Source organism: Cavia porcellus, unplaced genomic scaffold (assembly GCF_034190915.1).
Source record: "Cavia porcellus strain 051 isolate PalLab524CR breed Dunkin Hartley unplaced genomic scaffold, mCavPor4.1 scaffold_16, whole genome shotgun sequence".
NCBI lineage: Eukaryota > Metazoa > Chordata > Mammalia > Rodentia > Caviidae > Cavia > Cavia porcellus.
The window spans coordinates 41,965,271-41,990,294 of NW_026947499.1; the positions used below are offsets into that span (position 1 = coordinate 41,965,271).

Consider the following 25,024-nt stretch of genomic DNA (forward strand, 5'->3'; position numbering starts at 1 on the left):
TACACCAGGCAGTATAGGATATCTTGAAGGTTGTTCCAAATCAATATATGAAGCTCTGCTTTGTCTGTTTTAATGGCCGAATGGCACCCCAACATGTAGCTACATTACAGTTTGTTTAGTAACTTTTTGGTAGACATTCAGAATGGTTCCAGTCATTTTGCAACTAGCTATGTAAAGTTTTGAAAGGTTGAAGAATGGGAGATGGTATTCCACGTGAGTTAAAGTGCTCCTTTCACGAAAGGATGTTACTAATCTCTAATAAACCATCTTGTTTTTACTTGGCTTGTAGATGAAATGATTTTTAAATGGTTGACATCTATTTCCACTTGTCTATTCTACAGTCTAAGGTGAAATTAGTTTTAGCACAGTGTTAGAAATTATTCCACTGGGCTTTACGTATCAACATTTTGTAATGCTCTGAAAACAGCATTGGAGCTGTCAGATATTCAGTGCCTTGAATTCAAGTTTGAAAACCAAACTTGTGTGACAAGGAAATGCCATGAACTCAGTTGAAAGAGCTTAGATGTGTTTGGGAACAAGTGGCTGGAGGAGGGATATACAAAAGAATGTAAAATGAAGTTAGCAAAGTAGGTTAAGGAATTAATTACCGAGTTGATGGTTGTCTTGGTTACTTTTCTCTCATTGCTGGGACAAATACAAAATTAAAAATTAAGGGAGGAAAGGTTTATTTAGCTCAGAGTTTGTGGCGGTTTTAGTCCACACTCAGCTCCAAGGCAGAGTGACATGGCTGAGGGGCAAAGTTCATGGCATCAGAAGAAGCAAAAGAGCAAAAGCATCTTTCCCTCCTTTATATTGTATGCAGGCTACTCACCCTACGGTGGGTGTAGCACTCACACCCATGATCCCAGCATTGGACCATGAATCAATCACAAACTTTAGAAGCCTACCCCTATGACTGCATGAAGTTTTGGAGGGATACCTAGACGCAAAACATAACAATGGTTTATACTTATTTTGGAGAAATTGGAAAGGTACAGATTTTGTTGAGGTGGTGGTGGTAGTGGCTGTTTTTGTTTTTGAGACAAACCCTTGCTATGTAGTTCAGGCTAGTCTTGAACTTACTGTGTAGCTCAGCCTGGCCTCTTAACACAAAGCAGTCATTCTGCTTCAGTCTCCTAAGTGTTGGAATTACAGGTAGGTACCACTACAGTGGTTTAAGATTCAAGGGTTTGAACTGTTTGCTAGGGGAGAAAGAAAGGTAATGATGGATTCGACTTTAGGAAAGTTAATTGAATCTATTTTGGTGTTAAAAGAGTATCCTGTGTTCACAAATGCATTGATACTTCTTACCTTAAGTTCATTCTCCTTGAGTATGGGTTAGGCGTAGTAACTTGCTTCCATCAAATATAGTATTGCAGATATGGTAGGATGTCTTTGCTGTGATTAGACTGTGGTTTCCACCTTGGGTATTATTTTTCTCTTCCTCATGGACTCTTTGTCTCCTTATCACTTGGGAGCTAGGCATGAAGAAAGGGAAACCAGGAACCATGTTCTAAGGTTGTTCAGGAGGCTTGCTAGCAACCACAGGAGTGAGCTTGGAAGTGAATCCTCCCCCAGTTGACTTTTGACAAGCCTCACACTCAGAAGAGATCCCACACGAGAATCATGCAGCTATGCTGCTCCCAGATTCCTGACTCATAAAAACTGTGCGATTATGAATGTTATTTTAAGCCATTAAACAGATAATTTGTTAGCCATTAATAGTTAAATAGGGGCCAGGGATGTAGTTCAGCAGCACAGCATCTATCTGGCAAGTGCAAGGCCCTGAGTTTGATTCTCAGTACAAAAAAAAATGAACTAATCAGGCTAGTTAGTGATGTAGTTCAGTGGTAGAGCACTTCCCTAGCATGCATGAGACTGAGCTCACACACATTATTTGTAATCTCCTCTGGAAAAACTATAAGTAGTAATGATGTTTTTATCATATCTGTAGCATTCAGGCCATGATATAGTATTTCTTTAGGAAATAAATTAGAATAGCCTGAGACAGGGCTTAGAGAGAGGAGTATAGGAAACTGTTGTGGTTCTCTAGGTGTTGAGGACTGCTACTACAATGATAGCAATGCAGACAAAGTATTTATGAGACTTGACTAAAACATGGATATACAGGGAGAGAAATGTTTTGATTGGCTCTAAAGTCTTATCCCTGAATAACTGGGCAAATGGATGGTGGGACTGATACAACTTGGGAAGGAAGGAGGAGCAACAGACTGGGAGACAAAAATAAATATTTTTCAGTAGTTTCAGTTTAAAGGTTCAGTGCTATGTATATCTGATTGGTTCTGGAATGTAGAAAGCAGTGTTCTTGAACTAAAGGAAATTTAGAAATCTTCATGGGGATGGTTAAAGAGGCAGAAATAGGTGAAACTGCAGAAACAAGTATAGAGCAAGAGTAAGGCTGTGGAAGCCCTGCACAGTGGCATGTTCCTTTATTTCCAGCACTTTGGGAGACTGAGGCAGGACTGCAATTTGTCTAGGAAACCTCAAAATAAAAAATGAAGGACTAGGGATGTAGCTCAAGAGAAAGAGACAGACAAAGAGGAAGGGAGAAAGGGATAGAGAGAGGAAAGAGAGAGAGAGTGCCATGTTTCACAAGTCATGAAGCAATGGTGATATTTAATGATTTATTTAACACTATGAAATAATGAAGAGAGTAAAGATGAAAGGCTTTTTTGGGAGTTAGTAAGGCAAATGAATGGAATGAAAGAATTTATGTTCCAGAGGATCTGTTATATTACCACTTCTTTTTGACACCCTGAATGTCATGTATAATATTTATTACTATATATAGCATTTATTGAATTACTCATTAGCATTTTTCGTTTGCCCACCAATTGACCTCTCTAGGGTAGTCACTTCATTTTTAAATCCATAATTAACCAATTTGTGTGTGGTGCCTACCATGAGCAGTTTACAACCTACAAAGTGTACAAAGCACTATGTGACAAATACTGTGTAAGTAGTACAGGTGCACACAGGAACGTAGAAATGTGACTTAAAAACTGAAAGAATTAGCCAGATGCATCTGTAGTCCCAACTGTTCGGGAGGCTGAGGCAGAAAGACTGCTTGAACCCAGTTCAAGGCCAGCCTGTGCAACATAGTAAGAGTCTATCTGATGAGAAAAAACAGAATTTCCAAAATCAAACCAAAAAGAACAGCAATAATAGTAGAAAAATTTCTCTCCTGATTGTGATAATAATTATTCATTATTTCATTTCCTTTACTGCATTGTGTTCTTTGAGTGTCAGGAGTGATCACACAGGGCCTGTCTGGCACAGAGTAAGCAAATAGTGAAGGTTGAAAGAATAGGTGAATCTTTCCCTGTCTTCTTAGGGCTTTATGCACTTTCTTCCTCCTGTTGTCTTTAGATAAATGTCTTTCTGCTTTAAATGTATTCTTTCTGGAGCTGGGGATTTAGCTCAGTGGCATAAGCGCCTTCCTTGCAAGCAGGCAGTCGTGAGTTCGATCCCTGGTACCGATAAAAACGAAAAAGAGTATTCTTTCTGCGAATAGTGCTCACTCTGGCATCACATATACTAAAATCAAGAGGCAGTATCATGCTGTCTTTCCTTTTTCCCTCCATTTATTGACTTGTGATACTGGGAATGGAACCTGGCACCTCACACATGTTAGGCAAGTGCTTTACCCCTGATTATACCCTCAGCTCTTTTTATTTTTTATTTTATTTTACTTTTTTGAGACAGGGTCTTGGTATATCATTAAATTGTAACCTTCCAGAATGCTGAATTATAGCCATGTGTCACTATGGCCAGCTTAGTTGCTCTTTTAAAATAAACTAACCCGGGGCTGGGGATTTAGCTCAGCGGCATAAGCACCTGCCTTACAAGCAGGCGGTCGTGAGTTCGATCCCCGGTACCAATAAAAAGTTTAAAAAAAAAGAAAGAAAAAAAATAAACTAACCCCCCAAAAATCAACCATGTTTTTGGTTCTAGTAATCTGAAAGAACTATTTCATTCATGAATTAAATAATTATTTTTATGCATGACCTTGTTATTTCAGTAGATTTCCAGTATATGGATATGTATATCGTAATATTTATCTATTCACTAGATGATAGACATTTAGGTTTTTTGCCAGTTTTTGGTTGTACATTTTTATTCATAATAAGTAAATAAGAATAAGGTTCTAGCTTAATAAGAAATAACTAGGGCCAGAGATACAGCTCGGTGATATGCTGCGTGCCTGGAAAGGATGAGATCCTGAGTTCAATTTCTGGTTTTTAAAAAAAAAAACAAAACACCAATTACTTTTTCCCAAAGAAGTACTAATATTTTACAATCTTTGCAACAATATATGAGTTTTAGTGACTCTATATTCTCACCAATAATTGCCATTATAGTTATTTGTCTTAATTTCTTTTCTCTTATTGCTGAAACAAAATACTCTGTGCCCCAAGTCAAGGCAACAAAGGTTTATTTAGCTCACAGTTTCTGGAAATTTCAGTCCATAATCAGCTGGCTCCAAGGCAGGATGGCATGGCACAGGGGCAACACTTGAAGATGCAGAAGACAGCAAAGCAGCCAGAGCAAAAGTGGGACAGAGCAAGCCTCTTTTCCTCCCTTATATTCTACTTAGGCCTCCCAGCTCCCTCAGGGAAGGTTTAGTACTCACAAAATCTCCTTGCTGCCATCATGCACAGGATGAGGATATTTACAAAGTAAGGACTCTGACTTCCTGCTGAGTCTCTGAAACTTCTAAATTTCTCAAGTTGACACAATGTAACAACCATAACAGTCCACCCCTTGTCAATTTGGCAACCACATACATTTCTTTAAATTGCTTTCCAGATGCAAAAACATGCTTATTATTATCATTTTACAAGGTGAACATTATAACACAGCTTAACAATGCTTAAGAACCCATGTTAAGTCTACTAACATTACATTAGAACTGTAACATTTTGCCTACTCCCTCATAGACTTATGCATATCTCTTTATGTAAAAGGTATTCAGTCCATCTCTAGAAGTTTCCAAAGTCCTAGCAGTTTCAGTATTGCTAAAAAGTCTGATAAGTCCAAAGTCTTCTCCCAGATGTAAGATAGACTTAGCTGCAAGCCCCTGTACAAATGAAAACAAAGTTAAACATTTCCAACATACAATGGCACAAGATAAACATTCCCATTCCAAAAGGTACAAAGAGGGATATAAAGGATTAGGACCAAAGCAAGTCCAAAATCCAGCAGGGCAAACATTAAGCCCTGTAGTTCCATGTTCACCATTTGAGGCAATCTGTGACAAATTGTGCCTTCCAAAAGGCTTGTGTGGTTCCACCCCCAGGGCACTTCTGGTAGTTACAATCCCACAGCTTTTCTCTTAGGCTGGCTTTGCTCCCTCCATGAAGGGCAGGTTTCCCTAGATGATCCATGTTCCTGGTTTTTCCAAACCCTCTGAGATCTCTACTGCATCTTTGGTTTCACACAGCTTCACACATTGCCCTCTTAGGGTCACACTGCTTGGCCTCCAAGGCCTTCTAAAATCCAGGTGGAAACCTTTTTAAATTCAGAATTCTTGCATTTTGTATTCACCTAAAACCAACACCACATAGATGATGCCATGGTCTGCTGCCAGTTGGAGCAGTAGCCAGGCTTTCTTCTCTCTTGGCTGTAGGGGTCCAGGGCTTGGAGTGCTGAGCACTCTGAACCTGATTGTGAGGAACAAACTTTATATGCCACTGTGATTCTGGAATCTGGTCTGGTTACTGCCACTGATCTGGAACATGGTTCTCTGTGACTTTTTCCTCAATGCAGAGTTTCACTTTTGCAGTTTTGAGGTTGCAGTAGTTCGAGACTTGCTGCTTTTTGTGATGCCTTCAGGTCATCTTTTCTATTCTCTTCCTTTTCAACAATTGAGATTTCCTCAGTTCTATAGTTACTAGTCCACAGCTTTTTTGAAGTTTCTTTTCTGGCCAAACTCACAGTGTTTTAAATCCTCTTATTGGGCTCATTGCTCTTGATTGTCATGATTCTCAACATAGATCTGGCCAAAAGCCCCCAATAATAACGGATGCCATTGTCTCAACATTAGACTGCCTTTGCCAGATTAAACTAGTCCATCACCCTTAATCTTAGTCTCAGGCAAAGTCTCTGGATTTGAGCAAAATACAGACAAACTTTTTACCAAGTCATGACATATATCATCTGGAGTCTTGCACCCAGTGCAGCCCTTCTCAGCAGAAACCTCCCAAGTCTGGCCTTTACTGGCAGGGCTGCTGTCAACCTTTTGGTCTTCTGAACCCTGACCAGAATCTCCCATACAAAATAGCCTAAGGTGTTCCAGTGCTACTGTTTCAGGCAATATCTCCAGACCTTTCCAAACTCCACAAGCCTTTCCCAAAGGCTTTTAAACCACATGGTCAGGTACAGTCACAGTAACAACCTCATTCCTGGTACCAAATTCTGTCTTAGTTACTGATGGAACAGTGAGCTCTGGGGCCCAGGGAGGAGGGAATTAAAGGATGCAGCCCAGCCACCCTTGCAGATTTTTACTATGATGGCACCTGACCATAAAGACGCCTGCATACTTTCCCTGCAGCAACCAGGGGGACTGATGGCATTCCTGTGATTCACAACTCCACCCCTAAATGTACCCATATGCCTTTTTGAGTGGCTGTTCTGGCCCATGGGCCCATTCTATAACCCCCTGTGGTTTTCAGGTTTATAAGCCCATGACTTCCTCCCCTTGGGGTCCCTCTCTGTCCATGAGAGATCCCCTCCCCTGTGCCAAATAAGCTTTCTCTTTGTGGCAGTGTCTCCATCATCCTTGGGTGGGTTACAGTCTATTTACCTTTCAGTTACTTTTCTCTCCTTGCTGAAACAAAATACCCGATGCCCCGGGCTGGGGATTTAGTTCAGCAGCATAAGTGCTGCCTTGCAAGCGTGCAGTCATGAGTTCAATCCCTGGTACAAAGCAAAACAAAACAAAACAAAATGCCCCAAATCAATGAAACAGAGGTTTATTTAGCTCACAGTTTCTGGAGGTTTCAGGGCACAATCAGTGGGTTCAAAGGCTGGGTGGCATGGCACAGGGGTAACATTTGAAGGTGGCAGAAGACAGCAAAAATGGGAGCAGAGCAAGCCTCTTCTCCTCCCTAATATTCTAACAGGCCACCCCCTTCCCTCAGGGAAGGTGTAACACAGAATCTCTGTGTCCTCCTTGCACAGGGTGAGGATGTTTACAAAGTAAAGACCCTGGCTTTCTGCTTTGTCTCTTAAACTTCTAAACTTGACACAATGTATTAACTATTAACATCATTCTAGTGTATATATAGTTCTATTTCATAGTATATTAAATTCAAATTTTTGGATATCTGATAATGTGAGAAACTTTGCCATTTCCCTAAACTTCTTCATACAAATCTTTATCTTCTTTATACAGATTGTCTTTGTTTTATATGAACATTTTATTCCAGTTGGCAACTTGCTTTGTCTAAGAAAAAATTATTTTAATTGGTACTTGATTGCAGTATATGATTATATACTTCATAGAGAGCTGGTATAGGTACATAACACATCTTAAATTCTTTATCCCCTTCTCTCCTTTCTCTCCATTTCTGTGTCTCCTTCACTTACGCAAAAGGTTTATATCTGTATTTCTTATCTTCCATTTGGCTTTTTATATTTTGGTTTCTTCTGTAAGAGAAACCATGTGATATTTAAGCTTGTGTCACTGATTTATTCCACTTAACATTATGGTTTCAAGGTGCATCTCTTCCTACAAATGCCTCAAGTTTATTCTTTATGGCAGAATAATATCTCATTGTATATACATGCTACATTTTTCTTTATCCATTCATCTGCTGATGAACACACAGGCTGCTTCTGAGATTTAACTATAATTTATGCTGCTATAAACATGGTTATGCATGTATCACTGTAATATTTGACTAATTCTTTTGGGAGGCTAAAAAAGGCAATAGCTGGTTCGAATGGAATTTCTAGTTACAGTTTTGGGGTTTCTGTTTGTTTCTGTTTTTTTAGTATTTTGAGAGATCTCCATACTGATTTCCATAATGGTTGTACACTTTACATTCCCACCAACAGTGTAGAAGGGTTCCTTTTTCCATCTGCAGCCTCATCATTATTTATTATTATGATAGCCATTCTAGTAAATGTAGTATTTGAAAAGGAATAGCCCAAGTAGTTATAGTAGAGACTGAAATAAGAATTAACTCATCCTAAATCAATTTTATGAGTTACTTTTCAAAAAATAATATACAAAGTATCAGAAAAAGTGAGCATGTCTAATTGAACAATTGTTAATTTTGTGATATTTCTTTTATACTAAACATAAGTGTTATGTAACAGATTTTAAATTCATCTCAACTGTTTAGTATTTAGGTATCAATACCAAGAGCCCACTGGCCACCATCAGGACACTAGCTAGCATGGTCTGGGAAAAACATCCAGCTGTGCCCTTGTGAGCCTGCCAGCACCATTGGGACTGGTAACCAGCACAGGCCAGGCGAAGCAACTAGCCAAGCACCTGCAAGCTGGCCACTGTCAGGGGAGTCTTGGCGTAGCCACACATGTCTGGAGAAGCCTGCCCTGTACCCTACGGCCTCCCTGGGAACCTAGGTTAGGAGAAACCCAGATGCCTGGCCCACTCCCCTACACCGCGGATGGACAGCCATTGTGGGAAATGTCTGGGACCCCACAACTAGGTTGTGTGGTAGAACCTAGGAAAATGTCAACACAAAGAAGCAAAAGGCAATCTCTGACCTCCAGCCCACACAGAAGTGTAAGAGACAGAGACATGAAAGAAATTGGAATTTTTTTTTTTGTCTTTTTCCTTTTTATTGGTAGCAGGGATCAAACTCACGACTGCCTGCTTGCAAGGCAGGCACTTATGCCGCTGAGCTAAATCCCCAGCCCCTATATCTGAAAATTTCTAAAAGGATAGTAACTGAAGTAAAGAAACAATTCCAAGAAGCTATAAAAGTAATCATACCAGAAATAATATCTCAGATAAAATAAGAAGTGACAAAGATAAAGAATTGCTGAACATATCTAAAGAAGACACAGATTAAAAAAAAGGAGCATAGGAAAATTATAGAAACCATAAATGAACAACATAGAGAAAAATTACAATGCATGAAACAGATTCAAAGAGATACCCAGAAAATTAAAAGCTCCATTAGAAGTTGGAAAAACCACTTTTTCTATAAAGAAACTGAAGATAGACTTTCAGTCCTTGAAGAGAAGGGTGCAGCTAGCAATTGTGAAAGGAAAAATCTCGTTAAAATAACAAGGCAGGCTGGGGATTTAGCTCAGTGGCACAAGTGCCTGCCCAGCAAGCATGAGGTTTTGAGTTTGATCCCCAGTACAAACAATTAGAAAAAAACAAAGCACCAGGAAATAATTCAATGGCTGCAAGACAATGCAAAGAAAAATAATCTAAGACTGATAGGTGTCAGCACAAAAGCAGGGATCAACATAAATGATATAAAAAGATTGCATACAGAAACAGTAGCAAAAACTTCCAAGCATGGGAAAAGGACCTAATAAATGATGCATATAGTCCTCCAACTAGCCATAACCAAAATAAATCTATACCCACACATACAATCAAGATCCCAGAAATTCAGCATAAGAATATTAAAGGCTGTTAAAGAAAAGAACAGATCACCTATCAAGGATAACCAATTAGAATCACAGCAGACTTATCAACACAAACCATCAAGTCAAGAAGAGTTTGGAGTAAAGTGTTTCAAGTCCTGAAAGAAAACAACTTTGAACCCAGATTGATCTACCCTGCAAAGCTATCTTTCAAAACTGATGGAAAAATAAGATACTTCCAGATAAAGAATAACTGAAGGGGGGCTGGGGATTTAGCTCAGTGGCATAAGTGCCTGCCTTGAAAGCAGGCAGTCGTGAGTTTGATCCCTGCTACCGATAAAAACGAAAAAGACAAAAAAAAAAAAAGAATAACCAAAGGAATTCATGACCACCAATCCTACAGAGAGTGCTAAGGTATATTCTAGGGAGAGAGAAAGATGAGCATGGTTCCAGGAACAGCAGCAAAGGGAGATCACTGAGCAGGGCAGCAACTGAATGGAGGAGGAAATTGGGGGGGGGGGCAACAGCAGGAGGATAGCCTGGCAGAGATGAACTAATGCATGTTGGTCATAACCATTTATGTAAATGCCCTCAATTCACCAATAAAAAGAAACACGGGCAGACTGAATTGGAAAACCGGGTCCATCAATATTCTGTATACAAGAAACATATCTGGGGGCTGGGGATTTAGCTCAGTGGCATAAGTGCCTGCCTTGTAAATTTGTGGTCGTGAGTTCGATCCCCGTAACGATAAAAAAGAAAAAGACAAAAAAAAGAAAAGAAAAGAAACACATCTGACTCAAAAAGAAATTCATGCAGTAAAGGTCAGAGAGAAGACAATGCTCCACAGGACCAGGATCCAAAACAAAAAAAAACAGGGGCAACTTGCCCATCAGCCACACAGAATAGATAATAAAAGATACAGTATTTTTATACAATGTAAAGCTACTCAGCTATAAAGGATAATCTTGAGGCTTTTGTAGGTAAGTGGATGCAACTTGTGATCATACTTTTGGGTAAAGTGGTTTGGACTCACATGGGTGAACATCGTGTTGTCTCCTTAGTATAAAAACCTAAGTTAGTGGGATCCAAAATGTACAACAGATATTGTGAAAGTGAAAGGGGAGGAAATGTATAAGGGAAGGTGGTAGCCTAGCCACTGTTAATTTCATCTTATTTTGAAGTCCTGTATTTTCATTGTTTGGTTTTGTTTTGTTTGATTTTATTATGTCTGATAGTAAGGGAAGTTAGTTTGAAGATGTTCTGTATCACTTTATTTTGTTTTGATTGGTTTTATTCTGTTCTGTTTTGATTTTATAATGTTTGATGATATGGACAGGCATTATGGTAGCCATTGTTGATTTTCAGTTTTCTTGTTTTGAAGATCTGTATTGCTTTCATTATTTTGTATTGATTTGCTTTATTGTATTTATTTTGTTTGGTTTTATTCTCTTTAAAATAAAAAACTTTTAAAAAGGTTTCAATACCAAGTTGTTTCTCTGTGAAGATATTCAGAATCTGTCTTTGAGTGTATAGTTTGCCACAGTAGTTGAAAATGTTCCTGCTTAACAAAATGCCATTAACTGTGTGCAAAGTGGCACTATATAATTTAATTGATGGTTTGATAATAATGCAACTTTGAGTGTTGCTAAGTGGCAAAGCTGAAGGAATTTCATTCCAGTTACTTGAAAATAATCATTTGTTAGAATCAACAGGTACCGTTTGAAAACTGTTAAAATTCTTTCTTAGCTCTGCCAATAGAGTAGTTACAGCTGGCAATTAACAGACAAATGAAATGACAAAAGAAATGCCATATCTGGATTATTTAAAAATAATTTTAAAAATTTTTGTTAGTTATCCTCAGGATACCCAGTACATTTTGGTAGTGAAATCTGCTACATAGTATTAACTTAGACATAATGGAATTAATATTGCTTAAATATATAGGAAAGAGATGAAATAATTCTGCTTAAATACAGAATGTAACATTTTTAGAAAGGCAGAAAGGACATAATTCTGTTAATCAGATTTGAATCTGAAATCCCAACTGTGATTCACTAGTTGTCCAGCTATGGACAGGTTAGCCAAGTCTTAATTTCTTCATTTGTAAAATAAAGCTATTTTCCTGTAAGATTTAAGAGAATGGTAGATGGTATGTCTGGCACATATGTAACATGAAGTTAGTTAGCTCTCCTTTCCTTTGCTGAGAATAATGTAATCATTATTAAATGGGTTGATAAATAAAATTGTATCTTAGGGGCTAGCAGTAGTCAGTGCACTTATGTTCAAGCAAGGAAGAAATGGCTGACCAAAAGAAACTGATAGTAGATTCTTTTTTTTTTTTTTTTGGTACTGGGGATCGAACTCATGACCTTGCACTTGCCAGGTAGGCACTTAAGCCACTGAGCTAAATCCCCAGCCCTTTTTTTTCTTCTTTTTTTTTGGGCACTGGGGATAGATCCTACTTTAAAGAAAAACAAACACAGGACAGGAGTCTTGGAGAACAGTTCGATTACTGTAGTGGAGATAAGAAAATGTAAAGGAAGTTGGCAGTAGCCCAGCTCTGTCAACCTGAGTTTGTTGATTCTCTGTACCTCTATGTAGGCCCCGTGGGTATCACAGGCTGAGATGCAAAGCATACGGGGTGTACATTAGCCCCCTACTTAACATAGTTAACTTTTTAATCCAACCAATCTCAACTTAGAGAAATTATGTTCCCTGAGGAGTGTGTTCTTAAAAAATTACTTACATTCGCATGTATAAATATATTGTTTCCCTAGTGTTAAAAGAAAACTGAAAGAGATTCAAAGTTACAATAGGTGTTCTGAAAATGAAAGATAAAAGTGCTCAAAAGGAAAGAACTGGGATAAGGGAAAGGAGAAAAGAAAGGAAAAGATCTCTGTTCATCAGTTTGTTTTCATTGTTTGATCATTTCTTTCATGCCTAACCCTTGTAATCTGAACAATTACTTTTAAGATGTGAAGGGGCTGGGGATTTAGCTCAGCGGCATAAGCGCCTGCCTTCCAATCAGGCAGTCGTGAGTTCGATCCCTGGTACCAATAAAAACAAAAGACCAAAAAAAAATTTTTTTAAGATGTGATATATTAATGTGCTAATTTCCTTTTTTTTTTTTGCAATTGTTTGTATCTTTGTTTATATGTAAAAAAAGTATTTTCTACATATTTGAGACAGGGTCTTGTTAAGTTGCACTGGCCTTAACTTGCTATACATAGTCCAAGCTGGCCTCAAATTGATGATCTTGCCTCAACCTCCACTTGCTGATGTTACAGGTGTGCATCACTATACCTGGATTATTTTCTAAATACACACACACACACACACAGGTTACTCTCCCCATTGGCTTCTTTCACCACTGGAGATAAAGCTATGAAGTTCAAAATGCATCTTTAAGAAAATTTTAAATAGACATTATAAAGTATTCATGTTAGGTCATAGTACAGGATCAATAAAAGAATCTCTAAAAAATTATTTATGCACATAAAGAAATTACTGTGTCATTAAACAAAAAAAAAAAAAAAAAGTTGGGGGAGGATTTAGCCCAGAGATACACAAATAAGGTTAGTCCTACACCCTTACCCAGGCAACATGAAAGTGTGGCCCAGGGTTAAAACTGATAATATCACTTAGAAACAGATTAAAGGGAACAAAAGCATTTAAGATTTGACTGGAGGCTAGAGGGAACTTTTTATTTCACTACCTCCAGGATCACAAAATTGTCAAGAGGTTCATGAAATCAGATAAAAAGTTGTATTTGCAACCAACATGACAAAGAATCCTAACTGGAAAATAGAAGTGAATCTCCCTTTTAAGGTCAAATCTTTTAAAATGTGGATTACTAATAAAATGGATATGTTACTCAGAAACAAGAATGAATTACTGATACAACATATAAAAGACAAAATAGAGGATATCCTGTATCATTATGTGTGTGGGGTTCAAAAAAGGACAATATACTGATTGCTTTGGCAGACTGATTGGAAAGGGATAGAAGAGACCTTTCTGGAGTAGTGGAAATGTCATCAGGATATGTACAAAGGTCTGTTCAATTAACTTGTAAATTTAAATCTGTGCATTTCACTGTATGCAAATTTTACCTTGATAAAACGTCTTTTCCTTTGTACATAAATTCTGTCTTCTGGAACCTCTTTACAAACTGTATTTACTCCTAAAAATCTTAATTCTTTGAAGACTTATTATCCTGAGATTTAGTGTAGATATAAAGGAATTGGGCTGGGGTTTAGCTCAGCAGCATATGTGCCTGTTTGGCAAGTTCGATCCATGGCACCAAAATAAAAAGGAATTACGATAACAATGTGTAGAACACCAGGTACGGTGGTACATGCCTGTGATCACAGCACTTGAGAGGCAGGATGATCTCCATGAGTTTGAGGCCAACCTGAACTTTATGATGTAGACTGCATTAATTATAAGTATATAACTAGTTTATAAGGAAACACAAAGTTCAGTCAAAATATAGTTACATAATGATGGATGCAAAACAAGTCAAATGTATTACTAGTAGCCAGACTTTTTCTTGGTGGTACTGGGGGATTAAACTCAGGACCTCCTGCTTAGCACTCTCCAGCAAGCTATATGCCTAACCCACCACCTCAGTTAAATGTTTTTTGAGACAGGATTTCAAAATAAATTCATATAGCATTAAAATGACCCTAAAAACTTAAAAGTACTATAATCTTGTCATTACAGGGGTTAATGAAAAATACTTGCCAGGCCCTGTGTTTTCCCATGATGAAAAATGCTAACTTTTCTCTTTAGGTCCTTTTTAAATCTGCAAAACTTTAAATTTTGCTTTCATTATTTTTGGTCATCTTTTATTCTGGATTAGGAGACAACCATTTACTACAAAGCTACAGCGTTCTTTTTTTTGGGTGATGGTGGTAGTGGCAGCAGGGATTGAAGGCAGGGTCTTTACACTGAGCTCCATCCCCATCCCTTTTACGAGTTCTATGACAAACGCTGGGGATTTAGCCCAGGGGCAAAAGTGCCTGCCTGGCAAGCCTGAGATGGTGGGTTCAATCCCAGGGACAAAAAATTAAACAATAAAACAGCAGTAGAAATTCGATGACAAGGTCTTATTACGTTGGCTAAATAGGCTGGGCTCAAACAGCATCCTCCTGCCCCAGCCTCTGAAGTGCAAAACTCCATTAGTTTTACTCACTGCTGATAACTAGTGCCCAAAAACATTACAGAAAGTTGTTCTTTCAACAAAGCACAATGTTTATTCAGTGGACAGTGTTGGAAGCCTTGTCATGTAGGAGTAGAAGAGTATGCTCAATACTGGGAAAAGTCACAAAAGCCTTTATTTAGAACTTTAGAATGTAAATCTCTTTGATTATTGCAAACTTACTCATAAGTTCTAAGACTGGTTTGATGCCAAACAGCATACTACAAAGCTACAGAATGCTTTCACTTTAAAATTTAAAGCCAGGAATTGGGCCTACCTTATGGTATAAAAGATGAGTATAGAAAGTAACATAGTATTGTTGCCATCCAATTAGTCACTGTGGATACTATTTCTGCTTGTCATTAGTTTCTTCTTGCCCTTACACAACAATGGGCAAGTATTGTTTGGTCTCTTGATTTTTATTAGAAGTCTTAAATCTGTAGAAATTCACAGTTCTGAAAGAACGATTACTGTCCCCCCAACTTATTTTTCATATAAAACTTCATACTGTAGTATTTATTAAGCACCTTCTATAATCCATCTTTTATAGTTGCTGTTTTCACTTTAAGCTGCCATATTATTTCCACATACATTTGTAAATTCCCTGATAGCCTTTTAGAACCATCCAACAATTCTGATACATTCCAATACTTCATGCAAAACTAAAGGAGTGTACAGAAAAAAAATGGAATGTTACAACACAGATAATTATAAACAAAAGCAGACAAACTGGTCAAAAGGGAAGATGACAATTTTTATTATAAAAGCAAAAAAATTTTAACTTCAGTCATTTGAATTGCAAGAGCAGACTAAGGGCTTAATCCTCACACAGGCACTAAGTCAGGCACAGTAGGTAGCTACAAATCATAAGAAAAAGGTTTCTTTCTTACCTAGATAGATTACTCTTAAATGCTTTGGAATTAGGTTTAAAAGACTCAACAAACTTAGCAAGATCCCTTTCAATCCTTGTTTTTTAAAAATTGAGATCTAGGTATTAACTGGCTATGTGGTAAAAACTAGTCATTAAATTCTTGCCTGAAAAATATCCATGTATCCTTCAAAAGAAAAAGCAGCTAAGCAATTGTGTACATTTCTGAAAGCCCAGTGTTCGAGTCCCTAAAATGCAGACCTTGAGGCTAAAGCCTTAGTTTCACCTAATGCATGTGGAGGAAATGGAGGCGAGGACGGTCACCTGAGGAGCACCAGAGCTCCAGCTCCAGCACAAACACTCTTCCCTGGGAAGCAGGAAAGGAGGTAGCAAGGGCTTAGACTGACATCTAACATACTAATCTAAGTGCCTGGCAGAGGGGAGCCTCAGGAAGCACAAAATGTCATTCATCTGTGCTGTCCACAAACCTGAATTTTCCATGTTAAATTTTTTAAAGGGCACAACAGTGTATGACAAGGCAGAAAAGACTACCATTTCAGGGTTTGCTTTAAGAAATCCTTGTGTTTTCTGCCTAATCAGACTTAGTGCCTGTCTACTTTTCTTGCACTGGAGAACATAAAAAGTTTTCTTTCTACTCCTACACCTCCAGGCCTTTGTAATAATCCTTTGTAAACGATTCAGCTAGCATACTACTGTTTCAAGGAAGCAAAGAATTAGAGGTATGTGAGAAGTACAATATATTTATTAAAGGGAAGACTCAGTCCTAGGATACTGAGAATCAAGAATATCCTAGAACCAAAAAGGTGAACCAGATTTATCCTATCTGAACTCTGGCAATAAATTGGTTCAAATGGAACTGATTATTTATGAAAAAAACCCACTTACTATGAAATCTAAAGTAACAAACTGCTAAACTTAAACCTAGTAAGTCTTTTAAGTTGTGCATACATAATTACATTTATTTAACAGGCTGCTACCATGGCAAGATCTTTAAGGAAAAGATTATGAATATATTAGATAGCATGTGCTAGAATCACTGAAAAATTAGTTGGAGGAAATAAAGGCAGCATTTGGAGACAGATAGTCTTCCAAATCCAGTTGACTGCTATCTATCTACCTTACATGTCTGTGAGAGGATTAATTGCAGTTTATTCTAATAAGGTAGGCCAACACTGAATATAACATTTAATCATTCTAAACTCAGAGCTATAGTGCTGTAACCACAATTTTCACAAAGGATTTAAAGGTTGAAAGTTGCCTAGTGTTAAGAGCTATAAATAAATACTGGGCAGTTGTCCCTTGAATACCTTTAGTCTCTACCCAAAGCAATGAAGTTATCATCCATGAAGCAGCAGTCCATGAACAAGTCCATGCCAAAAAGGAAAGGTGCTAGAGTGCTGTCACGTGTAAATAGTCATCCAAGATCACAAAGTAATTACTATGTTCCTGAAGATTGCCAGGGGAGGGTAACTGTTTTGTTTTGTTTTTATCCCAAAAGTTCATCATGGGAGTAGTTTTTGCCCACAGATTCAACTTTCTCATAGGTTGCGAAACTGCATCTGGTTTTTAAGTATGATCCAAAAGTGGTTCAACTGAGGATTCCAGTAATTCTTCAACAATTCACTTCCAAAGTTGCATATAAAAGCAATTCTTATAGTTCTCGTAACTAGCAGACAAGTATGAATTACCTCGTTACAGTTACTAACCTGTACTTTTACAGTTTACTAAGTTATTACATTCAGTTACCACATTTCAAGACTTTAAATTCAAAGCAATATACATGGATTTAATTATTCAAGAACACTTTACTATTTGTCAGTTAATTTCATGATGATATACACTCAGTTCATTGCTTGGTTCAATTTTACAAAGATTTTCACTGGATAAATTCTTTTTGCAAATTATAAACAAATATATTTTCCCTTCTTCCACAATAAGAAATAAAGAGTTTAATATGGCAATTACTTAGATGTTTATTTCAATGATATCTTTTAAAATTCAGTTCATTAATTTAAAATATTATAATTAAATAATCTAGCATGAAAGTTGTATAAAGATCATTAATATAAAAAGATGCAAATAAAATTATGGTTCTAATGTATCTATGCTAAATACAGAAAAAAATTTTAGGTTTATAATATGCTAAATATGCAACCAATTGCCTTATTCTGCATTGTCAACCGTATGAACAGTTTGCACTTGCAGAAGACAGAATGAAAGAACAGTAATTTGTATTGCTCTTTAAAGATCCAACAAACATCTGCACACACTCCAAGTTCATTTCAGTTATTTTATCTCCTTAATCAAATGACTAGCAAGTATAGCACAAGTTTAAAATACACCAACTTTAAGTGGTGAATAATTTGTGAAGAATTTCAAAGCCCATAAAATGTACAGTATTAATATTGCAAATATGTTGAGTCCAATGAGTTTTTTAAAAATTACATTTATTTTTTTGCAGAGGTAGGCCCTTCACAGTTGCTGCTCAACTCCTTTTACTGAGAGTCTTGGCAAAATGCACATAATAGTCTAGGTGTGCATTAATAGCAAACACAACTGTATTTTTAAAAATGTTCAATTTTAAAAGGGAAATTATCTTTGGAAATAATTTTAGTGACTTGTGAACTTCTAAAGGTTCATTAAAATCCAAGCAATTGGTAGTATTACTCATCAACATGGAAGTACAAAAAAATTACGTTCTAACTAGAGCTCCTGTATTTCCCAGAAAAATAAAAGCCCAGAAAATTTCAGACATAAAACTTAAATTTCATGCAGTTTAATAGCAATAAATATAGTTGTAAGAAGCTGTATAAAGTAACTTAACTTTGTCCTGTCCATAAGATGTAGGCTCATTCATTTCATGAATGGGAATTCCACAGTTAAGACACTGTCAGATTTATATTTTGTGACTGGAAATAGTGACTAGGCTTTTGTTTTCTGAGGAAAAAGGTTACAGAGAAAGGGTCATGTTATTAAACACACAATTACAAAGTATCTTCTTTAGAGATAAATCACAATGTACAAGAGGCCAAGTATTTCACACATGGCAACACTCACTCAATATGGAGACTTCTGATAAACCTAGAAATGGTCTCTTCCATTTCCAATTCATTCTCACAAAACTTCAGTCACCATGGTTGTAACAGAAAGTTGCCTTTACTCTAAGAACCATCACAATGCTTCTCTGTGGTTCATACAAATCATACCATGTTTCAGCTTTATACTTAATAAAGAAAAAGCTTAATTTCAAATAATTGAGATTAAAACTTATACTGTGCTTGACTCTATCACTGTTAATTTTGGTCTGTGCAGATTTTGCTGATTCTTCATACGTGTTCAATGAGTTGCTGGACTAACACTGGATTTAACCATCAAGGACCTTCCAACCTTTAAAGTTACTGAAACAAAGTAACTTGTATAACTGGTACTTGTACAGTTTCCATACTAGATACATGTAGCTCTTCTAAGCACTAAGAGGCATTTTTGCCAAGTCTCAACATGCTTTATTGTAAAATTCCACTAATTTAAAACCAGTTAATGGAATTTTCTGTAGGGGGTACAATTTCATTAAGCTTTCCTTATAGAAAAGAATATTTTGTCCTGTTTTTTTTTTTTTTTTTAACACAGTCTACTGTGCTTAACATACTATGTTAAAATATTGGCAGAAAATAACTGACAGACCTAGTGAGTACAGCAGTGTCACAGTTGCACAAAGGTATTTAACTGTGTATGCATGAACCATTCAAAAGAAGGGGATCACACTATTTCTTTCTTTTAGTACAAACCTGAACATTGTAAATGCCTCATTTAAAGTAGTGAATAGGGAAAGAGTTTAGAAAAGCCCAAGTAATAAAATGTATTTAATTACTTGGGAAAGTTAAAAAGCTAATGCAACAATGTTACATCCAGATAAAAAACATTATTCAAAAGCAATTCAAATACCAAAAAGGGGTTCAAATTGAATATTTTATTAACATGGTAGTTGTCTGTAACATGTGCACACACACTCGCACACTCAGAATGATCTGCCTGGGGAAAAAAAGACTATGCCTAATGAGAAATGAAAAATTAAAAAAAAAATTTCTATAGGTTTTCATTATTGTAGGCAATTATGTCCACATCACTTACAAAGCTATTGCCATATCTGTCCAAGGAAGCAGTTGGGGTGGGGTAGGGTGGGGGTGGGGGGTTCATCTTCGGAAAAACTCAACAGTGGCATAGCAGAGCTCTCAATATGAGAAAGCTGACATAATGTGGACTTTTGCTATGAATTTTCTCTTTTGCAAAATATGGGGAAGAAGTTTATAAATGGGCAGAAAATAAGAAGGCGGTGTGAAGTAGGCTTTTGCAGTCAATTTTCCTCACAGTATTGTGCAGGGTCATCGAGAAAATGCTTAGTCTTTCTCTGGAACCAGTTTCAGAACTTTTCCAATTGCAATGGTCTTACCTAGAAATAAAATGAACAAAACAAACTTTCAATAGTTTAACAGCAAGTCATTATATTATTTTATTCATAAACTTTGTTATGTAAATTATTAACTGTCTGGCTTTATTACCAAAGCCAGAATTTCTGGTTAGGTAATCTTAATAAGGAGGTTTTATTTGCAGGAAGTGGGAGGGTGGAAGAGCTATTCCTGTATCAAAAGCTTATCCTGTAACTATCATGTAAACAGACTATTTCAATTTAGCCAAAATTTTATGTAAAATTCTCTAGTCTTAAAATAGTTACAATTAAATGGGGTGTGGTGGTACATGTCTATAATCCCAACTCTAGGGAGGTGTGAGATAGGAGGACTGCCATTAGTTTGAGGCCAGCCAGGACTACACAGTGAGACCCTGTCTCAAAAAACCGCAACCCTCCCACCCCCCAATAAAACCAGAAATACTAACAGCCTGTAAAGGAATGTTTCATGACATTTTTTCACACCAAATAATTTCATAACACTGAGAAGAAAGTTATAGCTATTTTGCATCACTCAGAGGTAGACAAAAATGAGTGTACAGAAGAAAAATTGATTTTTCCTTAAACCAAGTCATATAACCCCAGTATAACCTATATATACTACAAAGAAATTTTTACAGAAATTTCTTATTTAGTAAGTTTAGCTGCCAAACCACTACTAATAGTCTTATTTTATACAGAATATTACTGCTAAAACGCATGGTCCATTCTTTTTTACTATTTATTGCATTCAACTCATAAAACATTTATTGGATGATTCAGACCATGAATCTTGGTTTTCTTTGAACCTGCTACACATCAATATGAACTATAATCAGATGATGATGATCACTAAAACTAATCATCCTAGACATCAATTTAAAAGCTCTTACCCTCATCTCTTAAGGTAAAGCGACCCATCTGAGGGAAGTCTTTAAAGGTTTCAAGGCAGATAGTTCCTGCTGTCTTTAAACGAGCAATGCATACTTGATCCTGTTTCACGAAACGGGGTCGAGTCTTACTTTTTTCTCCTGATTTTTTGTCTACCAAGCAGATAAAGGTCTATCCAAGAAAAAAAGATGAGATTAGTAAAGTACCAAATACAAATAACTTTCAGAAGTGCAAATAAAAGTGTATTACTACTGCCCAGCAGAAACTCCCATAATTGAAGTCTTAAGATACTACATAAATTATCTTAAAACTCACTTTTATTTCGACTTCCTCAATACAGGTATGAATATGCAGCACCGCATTATATCCTGGGCAGATGATGGATTTGTACTCTATAATCACTATCTGTTGGATAAACAAAGTATTTTTAATCTGTAAGGTAAAGAAATTCCAGGTGCCATATAATATACAACTAAGCATCTTACTACTTTTCAGACACGATGACTCTGATTTTACTCACAGGATGGGTCAATGCTGCCTGACCTCATAACACGTATCTTCAATATTCTCTACTAAAACTTGCAAATGCCTAGTCAACTTTTAAAATGTAGCGAGTAGACTTTATCATACGAAGGCTTTATTTTTCCAAGATATTAAGCTACTCATTACCATACACAAACTATCTAGATGTAAACTTGCCATAGCTCACAATGACCAAAGTCTAGTAAAAATAAATACCTTTATATCTGGCATCAAAATCACAAGAGCAAGCCCTGGGTTGAACCCCCATTACCACCACCAAAAAACCCCAAAAAACCAAACCCTAATGAAAGGAGTGCAGGTGACACACACAAGTAATCCCAAATACTTGGAAGGCTGAGGCAAAAGCTCACAAGTTCAAAGTCAGCCTAGACAACATAATAAGACCTGTCTCGGGGATAAAATATAAAAAAGGTTTTTGGTTGGGCGTGGGAACACACACCTGTAATCCCAGCACTCAGGAGAATGAGGCAGGAGGATCACTTTGAGTTCAAGGCCAGCCTGGGCTGCATCCTGAGGTCAAGGCCTATCTGAACACATAGCAAAACCTGTCTCAAAAAATTAATTTTTTTAAAAAATAAAGGATTTTGGGTATGTGCCCAGTGATGGACTATTTGCAAAATTAATGACTGGTCATTAAACCTAATAACAATACTCAGAAATCCTGTTTTCCACACCAATCATTTACTATGTCACTATCCCAGAGAACTCAGACTGTTAGTAACATGGAGAAAATGTGTGTGTGGTTCTCTAAATTGTTTGCTCTAAATGGGCACAATACAATTTCTAAGACTAATAATATACCACTATTAATATCTGTTTTTAACCCAAATGTAGTGGCCTACAGTCCCAGCACTCAAGTCCTGAGGCAGGACTGCCAAATTCAAACCCAGTGTAGACAACTTGCTAGGATCCCATCTCAAAAAAAAAAAAAAAAAAGAAAAAAAAAAAAAAAAAGGCTGGGGGTGTGGCTCAGTGTGAAGGCCCTGAGCTCAATCCCCAGAATGGCTCTCCTACCCCACAAAAATCTGCTTTTTCAAAGTATTAGATTTTCTAAATTTTATCAGAGATCAAAACAAAAAGAAATCTATGAAAACTACTCCCTATCCAATTAGTACTTGTGCTATATATTAAAGACTATGTGAGATATACATCATGGTTGATATATTTTAATGACTAACAGTAGTTAAATGGCATGTCACCAGGCCAGGGATTTAGCTCAGTGATGTAAGTGCCTGCCTAGCAAGTCATGAGTTTGATTCCTGGACCAAAAAAAAAAAAAAAGTCACAAATACTTAGTACAAAAGGCCCTAAAATTCTAATTTAATTTAAATACTAATACATTATGATAACTGTGGTAACTTGTTTACCTGGGCATCAAATGTGCGTCCAGAATGACAGAGGTTATTAGGATCACAAAGTATGAATCCTGGAAGAATCTCTTCTTCTTCAATTCCTTTCAGCCTGATTTTGAGGTTTTCACCTGGGGCTACAGAATCTGTTTCTACATCATCAGAAAGGATTCCAAGAACTTCCACGTTGTGCTTAAAAAGAAACAAAATTAGAGGTTTTCTGACATATTTGCCAAATTACAAAACATAGTGTGACCTGGACCTAAATGTTTACTTAAAAGTTATGAGTCACAAGTATTGGTTGATTACTCAGAATAATTAAAATATAAAGCCTTGTTTATTTACTTATTTTTTGGCGCTGGAGGTTGAAACCAGGGACCCATCCATGCTGCTAAGAATGAACTGTACCACTCATTAGCAATTTTAAAACTTATGGTAATACACGTAACAAAATCTACCATCATTTTTAAGTGTATAGTTCAGTAATAGTATGTTCATCCACACTGTTGTTCAACTGTTCTTCAACTCTTCCCATCTTTCAAAACTGAAACTATACTCAATAAACAACTTTCCATTTCCAGCAGGACCTAGCAGACACCATTCTTTCTAGGAGTTTCATATGTGTAAGAATCCGAACAGTATTTGTCTTTTTGTGACTGGTGTATTTCACTTAACATTAAAGCTCATTCATGTAGCAAATGTCAAAACCTTTATAAGGCTGAGATACTTCACTATATATGTATACCACACATACTTATTCACTGACAGAATATTAGTCATTCAGGTGTTGTAGAATTATATAAAAGGGCTATAAACATATCTGAGACTCTGCTTCCAATTCTTTGGGAATATATTCAGAAATGGTATTGTTACATCATGTAGAAATTCTATCTTTATTTATCAGAGGAATAGGGCTGGGGATTTAGCTCAGTGGAATAAGCGCCTGCCTGCCAAGCGTGAGGTCTTGAGTTCAATCCCCGGTACAAAAAAAAAAAAAAAAAAAAAATTTATCAGAGGAATTGCTATTATTTTCTATGGCAGCTGCACACTACTAATCTACATAAGGATTCAACTTTTCCATATTCCCAATAATACTTGTTATAACATTTTTACTTCTTGGTTTTTTGAGACAGGGTCTTGCTATAGCCTAGGTTGGCCTTGAACTCACAGTGATCCTACCTCTACGCTTCCTAAGTACTAGCATTACAGGCATGCACCATCCCACCTGTTTTTTTTTTTTTTCCTTTGGTACTGGGAATTGAACTCATGACCTTGTGCTTGCCAGGCAGGCACTTAAGCCACAAAACTAAATCTCCAGCCCCAGGCGAGGTGTTTGTACCACTGCAGTTCTAACTTCCATTTCCCTAAAGTGCTAAGTGTCTTTCTTCCTTTACTTATTTTTTTACTTTTTGCAGTACTTGGAATTGAACCCAGCATCTTCACACTAAATTACATCCCCAGCCCTTTTTTCAGTTTTTTAGTTTGAAGCAGAGTCTAAGCCACTAAGCTGCCCAGGCTAACCTCCAAGGTGTGATCCTCCTGCCACAGCCTCCCAGAATGCTGGGTTACAAGTGTATACCACCATACCTGGTTGCAAAGTATCTTTCCATGTGCTTGCCAGCCATCTTTTAGCTCTTTGAATAAATGTCTACTCCAGTCTTTTGGCTGTTTCTGACTATGGTTGTTTTTAAGTTACTTTGAGTTCTTTATGTTTTGTTTTGTTTTTTTGGTACTGGGGATTAAACTCATGACCTTGTGCTTGCCAGGTAGGTACTGTGCCACTGAGCTATATCCCCAGCCTCCTTATGTTTATGATGTTAAGCCTTTATCAGGTACTTAATTTGTAAATATTTTCTTCCATCCAGTAGGATGACTACTTACTAATTTTTAAATGTATAATAGTTTGGCAGTTATGCCTTAAAATATTCTGCCTCTATTCCACTGAAACATCTAAACTATTTTAAGGCTTCATTAATAACTATGATACTGTATATTACACTATGATACTGCCCTGTAATTAGTATAAATTGACACCTATCACAGATAACAACCACTCTTTCTCTGTACTAGTAAGGCCCCTCATCTGCAGAAATACCTAGGCACAAATT

The 25,024-nt window shown here is 36.9% G+C and overlaps 1 protein-coding gene across 4 annotated transcripts in view; it reads right to left on the reverse strand.

The window, feature by feature from the left end:
* Window positions 1-15,536: 15,536 nt before the first annotated feature.
* Gspt1 (G1 to S phase transition 1) overlaps window positions 15,537-25,024 on the reverse strand; it is a 35,807-nt gene continuing 26,319 nt past the window's right edge. For all 4 annotated transcript variants that reach the window (XM_063226555.1, XM_063226552.1, XM_063226551.1 and 1 more), the window contains exons 12-15: window positions 22,935-23,108; window positions 21,340-21,429; window positions 21,027-21,195; window positions 15,537-20,139 (exon numbers count right to left, since the gene is read on the reverse strand). In XM_063226555.1, the coding sequence (XP_063082625.1) occupies window positions 20,087-20,139; window positions 21,027-21,195; window positions 21,340-21,429; window positions 22,935-23,108 (486 nt within the window). In that variant the 3' untranslated portion in view covers window positions 15,537-20,086. The remainder of the gene's footprint in view (window positions 20,140-21,026; window positions 21,196-21,339; window positions 21,430-22,934; window positions 23,109-25,024) is intronic.